The sequence below is a fragment of the Syngnathus scovelli genome, chromosome 1 (assembly GCF_024217435.2).
Source record: "Syngnathus scovelli strain Florida chromosome 1, RoL_Ssco_1.2, whole genome shotgun sequence".
NCBI lineage: Eukaryota > Metazoa > Chordata > Actinopteri > Syngnathiformes > Syngnathidae > Syngnathus > Syngnathus scovelli.
In genome coordinates, this window is record NC_090847.1 from 28,949,830 (window position 1) to 28,967,865 (window position 18,036).

Here is an 18,036-nt window from a genome sequence, read left to right on the forward strand (position 1 = left end):
ACACGCCGCGTTCTTGTTTTTTCTACGTAAATGAAATAATTATGTACAATCAACTCAAGTTCAATATATGAATCTTTAAATATCTAAAATTTGGCATTTCTGATATCCATTCAATAGCATCTACGTTAGCTTTAGCTGGGACCATATATATTTATATATATATATATTTTTTTGAAATCCCAACAAGTTTGGCCCTCGGTCATTGCCGTATGTCCACGCTCTGCCGAACCCGTACAAGAGGTAAAGTTTATAAAAAGGTCCAAGTAAAAAGTCTAATTTGGCTTTCAATGAAACGCTAACATCACTCAATTTACATACTTGATGCACAATAGCTATTATACTGCACGACTTGACGGGCCGATTTGGATCGCGTCGCTCTCTGGTGTTTATGGGTTGCTATTATATATTAGCAGGTTAGCCTCAGAGTGGCTTATTACAATATCCGCTTTAAAAAACAAAAATAAAAGACTAATACTAAAGTCCAAACAGGTCGCAGTGTTGTGTATTATGCTAAACTGCACCCTCAATTGATTTCACGTTAGAGTTTAGTTAGCTTGAGAGAATCCTTTTTTTGTTTTTTTGTCTTTTTTAACGAGTCCATTGTTAAAACGTTTGCTTGTCAGCTTAATTTTATTCTACGCAAACGGCCAATGGAAACGGTGCGTGGTAGAACATACAGTCCAGTTGTATTCGGCACTGGTCTAGGCATGTGTTCTAGTTTCGAACAATCTGAAGTTGTTTATGCCCCTTTGTAGTTTGTAATCCCAAAACACAGACATAATGAGGTTATTATAACCGATTCCGGGCTGGTTTCTGTCAATGGATGTCATGGGTTGAAAATCAACTCGAGAAATTGAAGATAGGTTTTTGCTCTCGATAACAGGTTCAATAATATTGCTGTGGTGGACCATGACGTGGCACCTGAAAGGCCTCTCAGACTCCCATATCGCGTTTGGCGTGTGCATAGCAAAGCCTGGTTGGTGTCCTTTCAAAAGCTCTGTTGGCTCAACAAGTCCTGCAGCATTGTCCTCCCATCTGTCGCTAATGCAGACCTTTGCAGTTGCAGGTCCATATTGTTCAGCACTATGGAAAATATGCAACCCGCTCGGAACACGTCGATCCACAAAGGCTTTTAGTCGAGTTGAAAGTCTAAAACACCATGTTTATGAATCCTAAGCTTCGTAGATTTTCGTTTTTGAAATGACAGTACAGGAAGACATCGTCAAAATCTGTCTTGTTCTTTGTGCTGTTTTTTTTTTGCGAGGGTGAGCAGCAGCAGGTGCAGCGGACTTACCTGCTCATGTCGCTTGTCAAGCAGCTTGGCGATGACGGCCGGCGTGCTGCTGTTGGACAGTAGAGCACACTGGCTTATCACATAGATAACAGTTTGGGGGGGAGGGTTGGGTTGGGTTGTTTTGGGCGGGTGCTGGCTTTAGGCCTGTGGTCATGTCAAAGCGTTATATGGACTTACTTTTTTTGCCAAAACAGCAAACTTTTTCAGCCTCGAATTCCTCTACCGGTGAAAGTCAAGTCTGGTGAGGTGAGCGAACGTGGGCCCGCCATTCTGCTGACATGACAATAATGTAACCGTGATTTATGTCGTTGCTTCTGGACGGGGATCGTCTTTCAAAGGTTGTATACCTCCGAGCGCTGCCGTCTTCTGAATCTTTGTGCGAGGGCGACAGGTGGCCGCATCACTTGTCATTCACAAGCTGACACCTGATACCTGTTTTTCATGGGAAGGCGGGGCCAATCCCCCCCCCCCCAACCGTGCTGAAAAGTATTGTGTTCCTTACTGAGTTCCGCTGCTTTCATAGGCACGATGGAGGCCTTGAAGGTGCGCCTTGACTTCCAGAGCCCCATCATTCAAGCCCAGGTGAGTGAAGGAAGCGCAAAGGTTGGAGATTGGTGGCCTAAATATGCTTCTCAGTTTAGTTCTTGCAAACATTTTTGGTCACGCTGCAAGATCCACAAGATCCTTCAGTGTTTTCTCACACACATGATGTTTCCACCTCCAAATAGCTCAAGTTGGGTTTCTTCTGACCATACTCCTTTTTTTTCCTGAACGTGATTTCAAGGCGAGAATAACAAGATGTTGAAGATTTTTTTTTTTTTAATCCATTTTTTATTTATTTATTTAATTATTTTATTTTATTTGGGATGTTGGCCAAGTTCGAAAGTGAAAAGAGCCCTTTTTGTTTTTCTTTAAGATGTTGGCCAAGATTTTTTATTTACAGATTTATTTATTTAGTGCCAAGCAGGGAGGCAATGGGTCCCATTTTTCCAGTCTTTGGTATGACCCTGCCAGGGTTAGAACCCAGAAACTTCTAGTCTCAGGGCGGCCACTGAGCTGCCTCCAGTCCTTTTGGCTCAAATGACCATCAACAAACCACAAATTCTTTTGTAAGCTAGCATGTTTACAAACGGAACAAGGGCTCAATAAATCGTTTCCTCCACGATGTAATGATCAACGTGCAACTCTAGTATGCCATTTTTTATTAATTTTTTTGCAGGCGGTGAGAAGGCTCGTCGCTGCCGTGCTGAAAGAGAAAGGCCCGAATGGACAAATCAGCCTGTCTTGCACCCAGGTGAATATCGTGGAAGATATTTTTATTCTGATTATGCTATATTTGTGCCAGCAAGTTCTCAAGCTCTGGCGGTGTCACATCAGGGCTCGGCGCTGGAGACGCTATGGGAGCGTTGCTGCGGCGAGCGCGCCGCCGTGCGCTCGGCCTGCTGCCACGCCGTCGTGCTTCTGGTGGAGCAAGGCCACGCCGACCTACGCCACGTCCTCAACGGCGTCCTCAACCTGCTGCCTTCCGCACGGTACGCCGTCTCATCCGCACTTTGCTTCCGTCGTGCCGCTTTATGACCGGACCCGTCCTCAGGAACGCTCAGGGCTTGCTGAAAGTCGTGGCCGAGCTGCTACGGATCCAGACGGAGCGGCGAGACCCGGACGTGAGCTTCGGATGTCCTTACGGGATCAGGTCAGTGGAGGGGCTGCAACCAAGTCTCCATTTTTGATTGACTTGTCTATTTGAGATATTACAATTAATGATCTGAAATATTTAAAAAAAAAAGAAAATCTGAAACCAGAAAAGCGCCAAATATGTTTGACAAGGCCACAACTTCTTTTTCCCATCCTCAAGCTGCTCACAAAAAGTCTGAATGGCTTTGCGCTTGCCTTTCTTTCTCCTCTCATCTTTTTTCAGGCGCTCGCTCACATTCTTTCCACTCCCTTTGTCCTCTTCTGTCGCCTTCCTTCCCTCAGCGCTCTCCGCATCTGTCCGCCTCCCCGGCGGGAAGATGAATATGTTTCGGCGTCTCGGGCCGCCGTCGGGGCCTCGGCCCGCCGCTCTTAAGCGGCGGCGGATTCGCGGAGGACGCACGCTGGCGGCCATTGTTAAGCCGCTGTCCTGCCAAATCTGAAAAGTCGAAATCTGGAGCCGCATCCTAAAATAGTCTTAATCCATCTGGTCCGCCCCTGCTGAGGGACGCTGCGGTGAAATCTTCATCCGAATGTCAAAGTGTTTGAGTCTTAACTCATTCAGTGCCACGACCGGTTATAGACGTCAAAGATATTAACTGGGTTGGCAGTGAATGAGTTCATGGAAGCAAAGTGGGTTTTTTTTTGAAAATGCGTATTATGGATTTTTTTTTCTTCCATTTTGCTGCTTCCTGAACGATTGCGAAGGGTGCGAGAGGCTGATGGATGAGAGTTGGCGGGTGGATGAGGGACGAGCGAGGAAGGTTGAAGATGGTCACCAAGATGATTAGGAGTGCAAAGAAAAGAGAGGGGTCAGTCCGTCTGGGTCGCTGAACTTCCTTTTGTGTGGATTGATGGGACCCAGGATGAGTTGAGTGGGCCCGCAAGGTGTGGGGGGGGGGAGTGACCCTCGTGACCTCGCCTTGGATTTGACTGCCAGTGTTTAGTCTGGACTTGATGGATGTGGAAGTGGTGATTTTTTTCTTTTTTTTATCACATGAACATTTCTGGATGTAACATTGCAACATTGTATGAAAAAAAATGTAATTATAAATCCACTGAAAGGAGAGATGATGATTTCAGTAGAGTTTTACCTTTTAAAAAGCTTCTGTCTTGTCCTGTCCTTTTCCTTAGGAGTGATCCTCACCCATTCATTACAGCTTTGGAGAACCGCCCGGACTGCTGGACCGCCATTCTCGCCGAGATCCATGACTTTGTCCAGCAGGCTGTTGACAGGCAAGCGCAACATAAATTTCCCCAGTATGAAATGTTGTTGACGGCGCCGACGTGGTCTCTGATGACGCAGAAACGAGCCCGCCTACGTGGCCATGCTGGTCCCCTTTCTACGCTACCTCTACTGCCAACCCGAGAGGCGCACCGAGCACGGCTTCCTTCGCCAGGGTCTTCTGCGGACACTGCTCCCCGCAGGTGGGCTCGGCACGCGGGACGAGAGTTCGCCGCCGTCCGACAGCCTTCTCCGGTGCTTCTGCCGGCTGGTGCCGCACATGCCGGTGAGTCGGGGCGACGTGCGGCTGACGGTTCTGGAAGCTTTAGGTGATGTCAGAGGTCCAAGAAAGCCGGCTTCAAGTATTCAAGGCTGGAAAATTGCTGTCACGGCAGGTGGACGATGTGGAGGCGCTGCTGGAGCTGCAGTGGCTGATCAGCGCTTTGCTTCCCGCCTTGTCGGAGAAGCGTGAAGACGCCTGGACGAGCCAGAGAGTGCGTCTCCTGCTCCAGTTGCTCTGCGCCTGTCAGAGCTGCCTCAGCTTCGGCGGAGACTGTCGACCGCTCGTGGGCTTGATGACGGAGATCATCCCGACGTGCGGACAGGTCGGCCGCCGGCACGACTTGTCATCGTGTGCGTGATGTGACTCCGAGGACAAATCATAATGCTGCGTTTGTTTGTAGAAGCTGCCTTTGGATGAGATGCTCATGGCTGTTGCTTTGCTCCTGTTTGAGGCCCCCGCAGCGCAACAGAGCAGCCTGCTCAGTCTTGGTAAAAATCTGTAAAAAAAATATATATATATATTATTTTTAGTTATTTATTTTATTTTATGGAGATATACAATTAAAAAAAGTCTTTAAATGTATCCATATGTTTTTTGCTCATTTCTACTTTATATATTTCAGGATTTATTTTTATGGATTTTTTTTCTTTTATATGTGTATAAAAAAGAAAATTCGATAAAAATAAATCCTTTAATGTGATATACACCCACACACAGACATTTTTTGCTCATTTCCATAACCTTCTGCCCACTTTCAAGCACTAACTTTAGCTCCCGAGCACACCACCGAGCCCTGCCACTGGTTGAGTCCGGTCCTGGTTCTCCCCGTGCTGCAGCTCCTGTCCTGCTCAGATGTCACCGAGCCGCTCGCCGAGCGCCACACGCACGACCTCAACCAGAAGCTGGCTCAGAGCGTGTTACGCAGCGTCACCAGGCAAACCGCTCAATTCCAACAGGTAACTTGGACCGTAACATAATTATGAGTGGGGGAAATCTCCATTCTGAGATGAAGATGACCTTCTTCTTCTTGCCAGTCTCCTCTACCGGAGAAGCTTCTTCTCACCCCCTGGTTCAGCGAGCTGAGAACGGCCGTGGCCACGCTCCGCCGAGTGATCGAGAACCCTTCGGCGGCCGTCGATTGGCTCCTTTCGCTCACCTCGGCTCTGTCGTCAAGCCAGCAGCACCTGCCGAGCTCCCTCGCTCTCACGGTCGCCCACCTTCTCCTCCTCACGGGCCAGGACCAGGTCTGCCGCTTGGCTTTGGATGCCGTACGGGCCGTCGCAGCCGCCGACCCCCGCCAGGTGAGTGACATCCTTTGACAAGACGTTTCAAATTCTGCGTTTTCAAAATGGCCGCCTTTCTGTTTTCAAAATAAGAGTTGTTGTTTTTTTTGGGTCGTTTGTGCTCCTCACCTCAGTGTCGTATTCAAGCACGAATATTCATATTTTTGTTCTGTCTGAAACCTATATCGATGCAAAATATTAGAATAATTAAAAAACTTGACATTTAACAAAAATTAGACCATTGTCAGGGTTTCAATATATTATCGAACAATCAGTTCTTTTGTTGATGAAAAAAAATATAAACTTGGAGTTTAATTTTTATTTTTTATTTTATCCCCAGCCTATCCAAAAACAAACCCTTGGTAACAAAGAGCCGAAAAAAATGAAAAGAAGACGCCTCTGAAAAAAAAAAAAAAAAAAAATCTATTAAACATGCCAATATAAAAAGTGTCTTCTGAGAAACTCACTTTAGCCATCACTTTTAAACCCCCCAAGACATGGAAGCTATTTGAGCTTCTCAATTTAGCTCACCGATAACGGCTCAATTTGTCATTACGCTTGGTGTTAGTCAGGCGTTAAATTGAGAAAGTAAAAATAAACTCAAAACTTTGACGACATGGGGGGAAAAAAAACATGTTAGCACTGCTTCGCGTCAGCTAGCAGAGTGTAAAGTGGCTAATGTGTGAATACAACAAATTTGACAGACACAAGCCAAGTGATGGCGTGACTCCAATTGTTGTTAGCACACCTAGCTAGGCTAATGTGTGAATACAGCAAACTTGTCATACACAAGCCAAGTGATGGTGCGATTCAAATTTGGTGGCGGCTCAACTCGTTGGCTTTTTTTAATTTTTGCCTCCGAACTTGCTTGCGACATGAAAGTCGAGACTCCACGCCATCTGTGATTTCTCATGCAGCACCGTTGCCTTAAGTGACACTCGCTTGTTCGCTTTCTGCTGCTACCAAATGAATTTTCAACCCAATGTCAAATTCTGGTTCCGCTCTTTGGAGCTCTCCATTGGCTACTTAAATGACATTTATGCACATTTGTTGAACTAAAAAAAAAAAAAAAAAGCTTTCTGTTGCTGACTGACATATCCCTCCGAGCCCCTCGGGACTGCAACGTGAGTCTCCCCACCCCCCCAGACAATGATGTGAAATAACAGGCGGTGCCAAGGCTGCTCGTTAAGAGGATTCCCCCCGCTGTTCTAATTGCTCCCACAGTGCCACTTGCACCGGGGCGGCCATTTACGAAGTGGAAGACAAATTGGATTGTTCTCCTCAGACGAGCCCGAAAATTGTCGTTGTCTTTTGTTAAAAGACGGGAACAAAACGCACCGACCGACGAGATCAATCATCTCGCTCACCAACTGATGCGACGTTTGTGTATTACAGGTGCCATCCCTTCTTCCCGTGCTGCTGTTCAAGCTGGGCAAAGAAAAGGATCCGAGCTTGACGCACGCTCTGCTCGAGTGCCTGCCCAACCTCGGCACCCACAAGGTAGCGGCGAGAAGATGGAATTTGTGTGGAAGGCTGAAAGTGTCTTTGTGTTGCAGCTCTGTGTCCCCACGGTGCTGCAGACTCTCGGCCTGCTCGCCAGCAACCTCAAACTCAAAGCAGCCGCCATGCGGCTCACGACGACCCTTTGGAAGAAGCAGGTGGACCACCTCGACCGACGCTTGACATGATTCCACCACCCTCAGCGTTATTGACCTACCTGTCCTCGCCCCCTCCCCCGCCAGGACCGCGTCTACCCCGAGCTTCAGCGTCTGCTGGCTCAGCCGGACAACAGGGTGGTGATGGGGAGGGAAACCCAGTGGGAGCAAGTGTTGGCCCGAGCCGCCTGTCTTCGAGACATCTGCCGAGAAAGGTCTCGTCGTCGTCGTTGTTCGGGGTTAGCTTGAAAGTCTTTTGCTAAGTTGACTGTGTGTGTTGTGTTTGTGTTCCGCGCAGGCCTTACCAGCACGGAAGTGACATGTTGGCCGCCATCGCGTTGACTCTCAAGCAGTGCAGCGGAGCCGACCAGGTGACCCCTGCCGTGCTGGCCCTGCAAGGACTGCAGGAGCTGTGCCGTGCTGAGGTGGGCCCACGCAAAGCAAATGATTACCTATGCTATTGGGATGGATGGATGGAATTGAAATATTTTGGTGTTCATGCTCTTCAAATGAGTGGCCATGTGCTGCGTTGTCTGGCATGCAGACTTTGGCCACCAAGGGGCGGTATGTTCAATCCAGCCACACTGCGCATATGGATTTGATTCTGAAACCCAATTAGCGCTGATCATTTAAACAAATATCTGCTTTTCCCCGACGGTATTGCTATTTACGTGAGGAGAAAGCCGTTCAGAAAAGGCATGGATGAAAATGCAATTATCTTTTCAAGGTCTTCTTCCCGTGTATTTATACAAACACTAGTAATAAATCAATTCGTATTACAATAGGCCACACCATATTTATTAAATGTCAGAACACCCGCGCATAAAAATGGAAAATGGCAGCACTCAAGAACAAAATACTCCACTACCTTTGCGCTTTGTTATGGAATTCACTGCCGCCACCTAGCGGTGGAGTGCCTGAACTCTCGTATGTCCACATTTTTGTTCGTTTGGCCACTTTGGACTGAAAACGATATGAATTTTTAATTCAGAAGTCCTGGCAAGAAAATATTTTAGCAATGAGCAATGAATTAAATTTTTCACAAAAGAGCTGTCGTGTTTTTCAATTTGTTTTGCAGGTCGTGGACATCGTGTCTACATGGAGAACTCTCGGACCGGACCTGAGATGCGACTCTCGTCCACTGATGGTCAAGGCGGTTTCTCAGCTTCTGGCTCTGGTTCCCCAACTCGCCGTCAAATCTGAAGAATATGAGGTGAATACTTCAGTCAAATAATTGTCAAGCTAGTATTACAGTCAGCCCCCTGCGCATTTAAAAAACTTTTTTTTTTTCTTTATTTTTCTCACTTTTTATTATTATTTTTAATAGAAACTAAAGGATGAAGCGGTCAGCTTTCTCTGGCATTATGCTGTCAACAAGGTCTGTGGAGGAAACACCCGTGCACAATCTGATATTGCGACAGGTGCCTCTTTGAGCCCATTTTTTTTGTTGGTGGGGGCGGGGCAACAGGATCCAGATGTAGCCAGCTGTGGTTTTCGGGCCTTGGCCGACTTCCCAGAAGCGACTCACACCGTCAATCATCTCCCCGAGGCAGTAAGTTCAAATTCATCTAAGTTTTCTCATGCCGATCCACAACCGAAGGGACGCGCGTTCATTTCCACGATGTCCGTCGTAGGCCAGGCCCGTAGCGCCGCCACCCGAGCAGAAAGACGAGGATGAGGAGCAAGCGGGGAAGGACGACGAGGGAGACCTCTCAGTCACGGGCTCATCATATGTCAAGTTGCTGACTCTCACCCCCTCGCCTGCTTTACCAGGTCAATGACATCACAGCGTGTCTCTTAGTTGGATGGAAAAATGTAATGCGGTACAGCGCCCTCTAGTGGCACCCGAAAGAATCGTTCGCTATGATAAGCAAAGTGTTGCAAATGACTGAAAGGTCAACGTGTGTCACACGGGGGCAGCCTTGGAGCATTTCCTGACATCGCTGGTCAAGCAAGAGATGAGCCAGATGCCGAGGGGCGTGTATTTTTCCGCCCTGCGGGGAGGCAGTTTGCGTTCGGACCAGGGTAAAACCCTGGCGGGGATCCCGGCCTTTATGCTCAAGTCCTACGAGAAGAACAAGCAGCCGGGGCTCAAGGCAGGACTGGCGGGTGAGTGTTGGCAAGTTTCAGCAAATGTGTCCGTCCGTCCGTCCGTCTGTCCGTCACATGTTCCTCGTTGCAGCCGGCCTGCTGCTTTGCCACGAGCTTCCGCAGCAGACGGATCGCGAGGGCCGACCCATCGTGCGCTTCCTCCTCAGCCGCAGCCGAAGCTACCAGCAAACCATGAGCGCCCTCATTCACGAAGTACTCGCGTCTCGGCTGCTTTCTGACTAAATTGGGGGGGGTGGGAGGAAATCTGACATTTGGGTACGGTCCATCCGCAGGTGAACATTCAGCCGTCCGAATGGCACCGCGCGCTGCTCCTCCCTCAAGCGTGGCGCAGTTTCATGAACGGCACGTTCCACGCGGTCCTTGAGGTGGCTTCTTCTCACGTTTGGTTTTAGGGTAGAAGACACAATTTGTATGCACTCAAAATGTCTGTTTTTTTTGCGCACAGGGTCGACGCGCCGATCTGGAAATGCAGCGGCGCAAAAGCGACCAAGAGGAGCGAGAAGAACTGCGCTACAAGCAACACTGCGCCTGGCTGTGGTGAGCTTCTCATTCTTCTTCACACCATCTTCATCAGCCGCAATCAACTCTCGCTGTACTCAGGACCAGAGACCACCTGACGGATTCAATCCGAGCCGCGACCAAGTGAGTAAAGGCGAAGGAGGCGCCGCTACCTTTTAGAGGCTAACGCGCGTCTGTGCTACGTGGCGTTCAGGGACAGTCCCGTTGTTCAGGGAAATTCCGTACTGGCTCTGAGCGCGCTGGCTGCCGTGCTGGCTAAATACGAGCGCAACCTGCCCGCCGATAGCGACTCAGGCCTCACGGTAAGACGTCGGGTGTCTGATTCCAAGGCGAGACTGCATGTCCAAGGCGTTTACCTCCTTTCAGGCTGGACCCGAGTTTGTGCCCACCAGCAGCTGGTTGGCCATGCTGCTCGACACCCTGCTCAGCATCATCAGCGGTAGCTACAAGGCCAGCGGGCAAGTCTTTCCGTGGTACCTGCATGTGAGTTGGGCCTCTTCATGATTTTCAAGAGAAGTCGCGAGGTCTGTTAATTGCGAACGAAGCCAGAGTTAGAAGAGGGTGTGCACACTTGTGCAACCACATCATTTGAGTTGTTTTTAGTGCCGCTGTCATTCATTAGAGTCGTGCTTTGGAGAGTTTTGCCATGATTGAACTTGGTCTCATTTTCCATCTTGCAAAAAGTTGCCATTAGGTCAGGGGTGTGATGACTTCTTATATCCACGCTTGCTCTCGTCCTCAGCGCTCTTATTCGGGCGAGAACACTGCGAGTGGCATCGCTCGCTCCTGCGCCAGCTTAGCGCTGTCCCTGCTGGTGCCGGTGCTGGTTTGGTGGCATCAAGACAGTCTGAGGCAGGTGTTGTCGACGCTGCGGGCCGGCCTGCCCGAGTCGCCCGCCGAAGACGACTCCCAGGCCGTTGGCTTCCACTCCGGCCTGGCCCTCGGCATGGTGCTGTCCGGCTTGCATCAGCAGCGCCTCGGGTATTTTTGGAAGAATTTCTTGAATTTGTAAAATACAAAATGCTTTACAGACCTCCTGAGATAACCGTGTAGCTCCGCCAGTGCGCCTTGGAGCTTTTGCCGGTTGCCACGCTGTGGAACCAGCTCACCTCATTTTTTCCACCTGCTCTAGTGACGTCACTCCTCCTCAGGACGCCGAGCTCCTCCTCGACGCTCTCTCGGCGCTGGAAGCTTGCGCTTTCGACACCCGGGCAGAATACAAGTGAGTCCGCCGTGGAGGGATCTCGGCGAGGGACTTGAGCGGACTCATTTTTTTTCAGCACGGGCTCCATGTTGGGTCTGGCGCTGGTGCTTTCTGCGCTTTGCAACGGTGGGCAGACGCAGCAACGTGGCCGGGTCACTCAAACACTGGACAAGCTGCTGAGCGCCCTGCAGGACAGCGGCGGACAGGGGCGCATGATGCAAGAGGTATGAAGAGAAGAAAAGAAAAGACAGACTTGGAGTAGAACTACACTGTCGGATTTACGCCGGTGGTTAAAAAGGAAAAAAATTAAAAGAGTGGAAATATGTATGTAAAATCATTTGTTTTTAAAAAAAACGTTTTAACCCAAATTTATAGAGCCCATTTTTAGAAAAAAAAAACAAAACAACAAAATGTATTTATCGGGTCTTTCTCCTCTCTCTTGCTCATCTGTCTTTTTACATTAGCAATAGAAAAAAAAAGCGGCCAATGTTTGTACAAAAATGTGTTGTTGTTTTTTTTTTTTTATATTCCTAAAATAGGACTTAACCAAAAAAAAGGGTTAAAAAAAAAAAATCATTGCAGGTATTTTGGTTCAATTGTATTTTTCGGCATAAAAGGAATTGAGCCATTCGGTCAATAAAAATAATAGCGCTGTAACAAAAAATGGTGTGCAGGTTTTGGCCTACTCGCTGGCGTGCGTCAGCGTTTCGGCCTTCAGCGTCAGCCTCGTCGACGCCGCCAAGGCAGACCAGACCGTGGCCACTCTGCGCACCTTGACCGAGGAGAGTCAGCAGGTCCAACGCAAATCGGATTCTGATGCATTCTTTTCTGACATCCTTTCTTTTCTTTCCTTCTAGCTCGTGATTCTCCTTCCTCCTCTCCTTCACCCTTCCTTCCTTCCTTCCTTCCTTCCTTCCTTCCTTCCTTCCTTCCTTCCTTCCTTCCTTCCTTCCTTCCTTCCTTCCCTCCTGCCTCCCTCTCTCGCTCCCATCCTTCCTCACTCCCTCCCTTCCTCGCTCCCTCCCTTCCTCGCTCCCTCCCTTCCTCCCTCCCTCCCTCCCTCCCGCCCTCCCTCCCATCCTTCGCTCCTGAGATGGCTTTTTTATTTTTCAGACTCCCGGCTTCTCCACGGCTCTGGGCCTGGCGGTCCACGGCCTGTCCCTGTGCGGCCACGGCAAAGCCGAGGACCTCCAACCTCGACTCCTGGCTGCCTGGGTTAAGATTTTACTGGCAGAGGTGCGACATTTGTTTTTTCTATTTTTGTTGTGTGCAAGCGGCGGTGCTGGAACGTGATTGTTGTTTTCAGGGTTGTCCCACCATGCAGCGGCTGGCTGCCGTTAACGGACTGGTGGCTTTGGTGGGATCCGAGAGTTACCTCATTCAGGTGAAGAGCCTTCAGCTCCGTTTGCTTTGCGTTCGTCAAGCACGCGTTTGTTTCCGTTCCGCAGCTCAAGAGCCAACTGGAGCCTTCGTCCAATCAGCAGAGCCGACTCAACGAGGTCATCCGGGCCATTTCGCAGGTAACGCCCGTCCTTCCTTGGCTTGTTTCCTTTTTTCGATCCTTTTCCTTTCGTGATTATCTTGATTTTTAAAAATGGGGCTTGTCAGATTGTGTCCTTCTCAGGAGCGATCGGCTTGCAGTCCAACTGTGCCTGCCTGCTGGGCCACTTGCATTTGTCGCACATGTTCACCAGTCACAGTCACACGGCAGGTAGCGAGCGGCACACGTCACAGCGACAGTTGCAGAAAATACTCGTGTGACCAAATGCATGTTGTGGTCCATCCATCCATCCATCCATCCATCCATCCATCCATCCATCCATCCATCCATCCATCCATCCATCCATCCATCCATCCATCCATCCATCCATCCATCCATCCATCCATCCATCCATCCATCCATCCATCCATCCATCCATCCATCCATCCATCCATCCATCCATCCATCCATCCATCCATCCATCCATCCATCCATCCATCCATCCATCCATCCATCCATCCATCCATCCATCCATCCATCCATCCATCCATCCATCCATCCATCCATCCATCCATCCATCCATCCATCCATCCATCCATCCATCCATCCATCCATCCATCCATCCATCCATCCATCCATCCATCCACCCACCCACCCACCCACCCATCCATCCAGTGCCTCAGGATTTTAGTTACCTGACGGAGAAAAGTGTCATCAGGGCCGTGGTGGACTTGCTCACAGAGGCGGGAAAGAAAGGTTTGCTTATTCGCTCATATCTTGCCCAAATTATTTGTGATAGAGGTTCAAGAATGATTGAAAATTGGATTGCAACTGTTCATTTTAAAAAAGATACTTTTAAATGATTTTATTGACATTAAACAAATGAACTGTATGTTTTGAATATTTTTTATATTTTATTACTTGTATTATTTATTTTATTACTTTAAAAACATACTTTTAATTAGTTGACAATTTTATTGACACTAAACAAATAAACTGTATTTTTAAAAAAATACATTTTTTTGGTAATATTTTTATTATTCTATTATTTTCTCACATCATTATGCCATTCAAAATATTCAAAAAGTTGTGTCCCGGCAGGTCCTGACTTTGCCCACCCGAGTGTGGTCCAAACCGCCCTGACGCCTCTGGCCTCAGTCGGAACGGGGGTCCAATACCCGCCCGTCAACTGGAGCGCCATCTTGTCCCCTCTGATGAGACTCAGCTTTGGTAACGGCTCACTTGAAGGCACAACGCGTTCTAAAATGGCCGCTTGATCCAAATTTGTTTCTGTCTTGACAGGTGAGGAGGTTCAGCATCAATGTGTGGCCTTGGCTGCAGCTCAAGCTCAGTTTTCCCAGAGTGCTTCGCTCTTCCTGGGCTCCTGGCTCAGCTCGCCTCTTGTGTACAGTCTCGGTGTAAGTGAGGAGCCTTTTTTTTTGCATTTTTGCATTCTCCAAATTGTGTTTATCATCTAGTTCCAGACGAGGGCCCTTCTGTGCGAGAAGCTCTCCTGGTGGATGAAGCACGTCCCAGAGGACAAGCTCCAGTTCTTCGTGGAGGCTCTGGGCCTGCAGAGCTTCCGGGAAGACCCGGAAGCGCAGCGTCTCTCCCTGCGTGGCTCTCTGCTGCGGGGTCTCGCGGAGGCCATGGCCGCGCCCAACCCGCCCGCCGCCTGCTGGACTGTTCTCTCCTCTGCCACCGAGAAGATCTTCAGCCTGCTGCCCGCCCAGATAAAGGTTTGTCACCTTCCAAAAATGACTTTGGAAATGTTTCATTTCGCGCTTGTCCTTTTTATAGGACGGCGACGTGGATTTTTATGTGGGCGTCGCCGAATGTTTGTCCGAGATGTCCGATACGGAGATTGACCGCATCGCGGGTGTCACAGAGGTACGGCGTGGGAGAAGTGAAGTGCTGTGAATGCTTTTTTAGCTAACGTTGTGACTTTTTACACACAGATGGAAAAAAGCTGCTTCGTCTTGGCTTACCTGGCATCCCGCGGGAGGATTCCGCTGCTGGCTCTGAACGACGTCATCGCCGGCGTGCTCCGCGGTCGGCCCAGCCACCGGATAGGCTGGATTCTCCTGCAGACGTTCTATCAGTGTCGCCTGGCCGCCGGCATCAATACAGGTCCGATTACTTTTTGTTTTTTTGTCGTTGGCCGCTGGCACTAATCCAGGTCCAATGACTTAATTGATTTCATTTATTGTTTTGTTGTTTTTAAGAAAGTCGACAAAATGTGTGCTGTAAGTGTCATTTTTGTGTGGCAGGCGTTGCCAAGCGCATGGAGTGGCTGCTGGAGTTGATGGGACTCATCCGGAACATCGCCTACGGTTCCGCCACTGTCACATGCGCCAACATCAAACTGGTGCGTAGGACGCGTCGGCGTTTGCGATGTCATCGACTCGCGAGTGCCTTGACAGGAGTCGGCACTTATTTTACGCAGGCCACCAACTTCCTGTTCCAAGTCTTTGCCGCCGCCGTCGTTTCCTGGGGCGACCACTCGGTGCCCCTCCTGCTGGGGATCAGGGCGCGCTGGTTCCCGTGGAGCCCGGCCTCCAAGCCCGCCGCCCTGACGCACGGCCTTTACGGCGCCGAGTCGCTGACGGAGGACGCCCTGCCGCGTTGCCTGCTGGCGCTGCCCCGCAGCTTACCCCCGCTTCTCCACAAGGAACCCTGGAAGTGCCACTCGCATAAGGTCAGAAACCTATCTGTCTTATCCAGGAGACATTCCGTTTGACGTTGCCGTTTGCTAGTTCATAGAGTGGCTTCTCGGCATGGTGGAGGGACCTGAACAAAGTCTGTCTGCGACGACAATTGACGCGGCTCGAGGTGAGAAAGCCCGGACAATTTGATTTGAATTCAAATTCGAGCCTGAATTTCCCCCCGGGGATCAATAAAGTATCTCGCTCTCTCGCTCTCTCTCTCTCTCGCTTTCTCTCTCTCTCTCTCTCGCTTTCTCTCTCTCTCTCTCTCGCTTTCTCTCTCTCTCGCTTTCTCTCTCTCGCTTTCTCTCTCTCTCTCTCTCTCTCTCTCTCTCTCTCTCTCTCTCTCTCTCTCTCTCTCTCGCTTTCTCTCTCTCTCGCTTTCTCTCTCTCGCTTTCTCTCTCTCTCTCTCTCTCGCTTTCTCTCTCTCTCGCTTTCTCTCTCTCGCTTTCTCTCTCTCACTTTCTCTCTCTCTCTCTCTCTCTCTCTCTCTCTCTCGCTTTCTCTCTCTCTCTCCCTCTCTCTCTCTCTCTCTCTCTCTTTGTCTATCTGTCTCTCTCTCTCTCTCTATCTGTCTATCTATGTATCTATCTATCTATGTATGTATCTAGCTAGCTAGCTAGCCATCTTTTGTCATCTAGCTATCTTTTGTCGTCCTTTCAGCGGCTCTGTTGGCCTTGCGCTGCTCCCCTGAGTTCAAGAAGAAGTCCGTGTGGACCAGAGCGTACGGATGGTAATCTACGGCAAGCCGTTTGAGCATTTTTTTTTCCACGTCTTTAATAGTGCTTGGACCTCAAAATGGAATCGATGCTCAAGTGACAAGGCAGGTTGAGATCCAGAAGCCAGGACCACGTGCTGTTTTATGTTTTTTTTTTCCGAGTCACTTCCTTTTCATCTTCTTGGCCCACCTCTCCTGCTGATGCTGCCTCTCCTTCAGCGACAGCCACACTGTGAGCGAAGCTCCTGAGAACACAAATTGTTTTGAATGACTCCCTCCCGCCTTTCATGGCCACGAAAGCGACGTCTTACCCAACACGAGGAGCGGCAGCGAGACCAGGAGGACAAGCGGCCGATGGACGGCCGCCGCCGCCGTTGCGTTCCCCGCCAACAACGATTCCTGCTCCAAGTAACGCATCACCTGCCAAATCGTCACCCCTGTTGGGAAAAAAATGGTGTATCTTGGAGGTTTCCACACCTGCCAGGCTGCTTCAAACTAAAATGTTTAAATTCTTGCATGATTTGAATTTTCTTTTTTATTTAAAAAAAAATCAATAAAAAGTAATTAATTACAAAATTGATGTCATTCGGCGGGACTGGATCACCTTCCGTGACGGCAGAGAGGACGTATACGGGGATCCACAGAGTGTAGCGGGCCCACAGCATGGTGGCGGAGGGGGCGTCCATCACGCACATCACTTCGTGAGGGTACCTGGGCACAAAACCGGACGCTGAGGCCCGGCCCGGCCCGGATGGTTTCATCCCGTGCGAGCGGGCACCTGAGCAAGTCGGAGATGTTCCAGAAGAAGAGCTGCAGGCACACCACCGGTTTGCTCTGAACTTCGTCTAAGCGGATGAGCGTGAGCAGGAGGAGGTTCTTCTCCAAAACCTGGACACAACGTCAAGCTTCAGGTGCGGTCGGTCGGACCGCATCGGCCAGGAAGGCGATTGGCCGTACTTGGATGAGGCGCGGGAGCAGTCTGGCTTTCTCAATCCGGTCAGCAATGTGGAAAATCTCCAAGACGGAGAGCAACTGGCAGAGGCTCATGACCAAGCCGACCGAGTGAAACGTGTCTGCGAGGGCATCTGCAGAAACAATTTGTGTCTTATGACCCAGCCGCTAAGGGCCAGCAAAATTTGCCCGACCTTGTCCGAAGGTGAGAAACCTGACAATCATGTTCGTCAGAATCCACGTGTGTCCACAGAACTGGAACAGATTGTAGAAGAAAATGTAGGCATGCCTGAAGCTGAGCCTGGAGTAAAAAAAAAATAGTCACTCCCAAGCAAAATGTTACTTTTCTTTTTTAATGATGTCATTTTGTTTTCCTACAGCACCTGTCTCTACTTATCGTAACCAAACGTGTTTGCCAATAAATCGTAGAAGCTCATCAATTGAATGTCGCTCACTTACATTGTCTCTTCAAAGTCGACTTTGTTTTCAGCGCCCTTCTAACGACTGTTTTTTTTGTTGTTTTTTTTTCTAGGCAGCAGCGGAAGCAGGAAAAGAGCTGCAATGTTTGCTCAGCTGCACTTCCTGATTAGCGCTCTTTGAATGGAGGCTTTCAGTCATAGGAAACTGAAAGAAAAACACATCTATTGTACGTATCGACATATCACTATTACTATTGAATTTAAATTGAAAAACACACACACACACACACAATGTTGAATGCTTCTTTTTATGTTTTGATGAATGACTATTGACAAGTAGCATTTTCAGACATGAAGTGCAAAGGAGCTATTTTGTTTATAAGCTTTTCATTTAAAAAATAATCTCCTTTAGTGAAAAAGTACAAATTAACATGTTTTTTTTGTTTGTACTGCTTGGCATTCAAATCTTAAATTGAATCAGAACAATTTTTTAAT

At 49.0% G+C, this 18,036-nt stretch overlaps 2 protein-coding genes across 5 annotated transcripts; one reads left to right on the plus strand and one right to left on the minus strand.

Moving 5' to 3' along the window:
- Positions 1-61: 61 nt before the first annotated feature.
- focad (focadhesin) lies at positions 62-16,747 on the plus strand. Of its 4 annotated transcripts, none has more exons than XM_049753169.2 (44): positions 62-240; positions 1,818-1,876; positions 2,514-2,588; positions 2,672-2,826; positions 2,889-2,987; positions 4,121-4,222; positions 4,293-4,497; positions 4,607-4,816; positions 4,895-4,982; positions 5,254-5,450; positions 5,529-5,795; positions 7,173-7,277; positions 7,334-7,435; positions 7,520-7,647; positions 7,731-7,857; positions 8,511-8,645; positions 8,760-8,810; positions 8,901-8,984; positions 9,067-9,205; positions 9,353-9,541; positions 9,615-9,736; positions 9,817-9,909; positions 9,990-10,081; positions 10,145-10,186; positions 10,257-10,365; positions 10,430-10,546; positions 10,806-11,044; positions 11,196-11,285; positions 11,344-11,491; positions 11,942-12,061; positions 12,381-12,503; positions 12,574-12,651; positions 12,716-12,787; positions 12,876-12,978; positions 13,423-13,503; positions 13,849-13,977; positions 14,050-14,165; positions 14,226-14,486; positions 14,548-14,637; positions 14,706-14,877; positions 15,018-15,115; positions 15,194-15,445; positions 15,504-15,579; positions 16,117-16,747. In XM_049753169.2, the coding sequence occupies exons 1-44, from the start codon at positions 210-212 to the stop codon at positions 16,188-16,190; spliced, it is 5,445 nt and encodes a 1,814-aa protein (XP_049609126.1). In that variant the 5' UTR covers positions 62-209; the 3' UTR covers positions 16,191-16,747. The 4 variants fall into 4 exon arrangements, with proteins under 4 accessions (XP_049609126.1, XP_049609117.1, XP_049609135.1 ...); XM_049753160.2 differs by lacking the exon at positions 62-240 and adding an exon at positions 281-976; XM_049753178.2 differs by lacking the exon at positions 62-240 and adding an exon at positions 1,517-1,540.
- Positions 16,211-17,718, minus strand: hacd4 (3-hydroxyacyl-CoA dehydratase 4). The gene is made up of 7 exons (XM_049753409.2): positions 17,582-17,718; positions 17,317-17,423; positions 17,129-17,256; positions 16,950-17,059; positions 16,776-16,882; positions 16,483-16,608; positions 16,211-16,416 (listed from the first exon to the last, which is right to left on the minus strand). Coding segments are annotated over exons 1-7 (663 nt in total). The 5' UTR covers positions 17,584-17,718; the 3' UTR covers positions 16,211-16,333.
- Between the last annotated feature and the right edge of the window lie 318 nt (positions 17,719-18,036).

What these genes read in the sequence shown, in the direction of transcription:
- focad (XM_049753160.2), top strand. Translation starts at nt 910, where the DNA reads ATGACGTGGCACCTGAAAGGCCTCTCAGACTCCCATATCGCGTTTGGC. An exon ending in TTAAGATTTTACTGGCAGAG is followed by an intron (nt 12,504 to 12,573) that starts GTGCGACATTTG and finishes TGTTGTTTTCAG; the next exon opens with GGTTGTCCCACCATGCAGCG. An exon ending in TCTGATGAGACTCAGCTTTG is followed by an intron (nt 13,978 to 14,049) that starts GTAACGGCTCAC and finishes CTGTCTTGACAG; the next exon opens with GTGAGGAGGTTCAGCATCAA.
- hacd4 (XM_049753409.2), bottom strand. An exon ending in AACATCTCCGACTTGCTCAG is followed by an intron (nt 16,883 to 16,949) that starts GTGCCCGCTCGC and finishes TTTTGTGCCCAG; the next exon opens with GTACCCTCACGAAGTGATGT. An exon ending in CCTCTCTGCCGTCACGGAAG is followed by an intron (nt 16,609 to 16,775) that starts GTGATCCAGTCC and finishes TTTTCCCAACAG; the next exon opens with GGGTGACGATTTGGCAGGTG.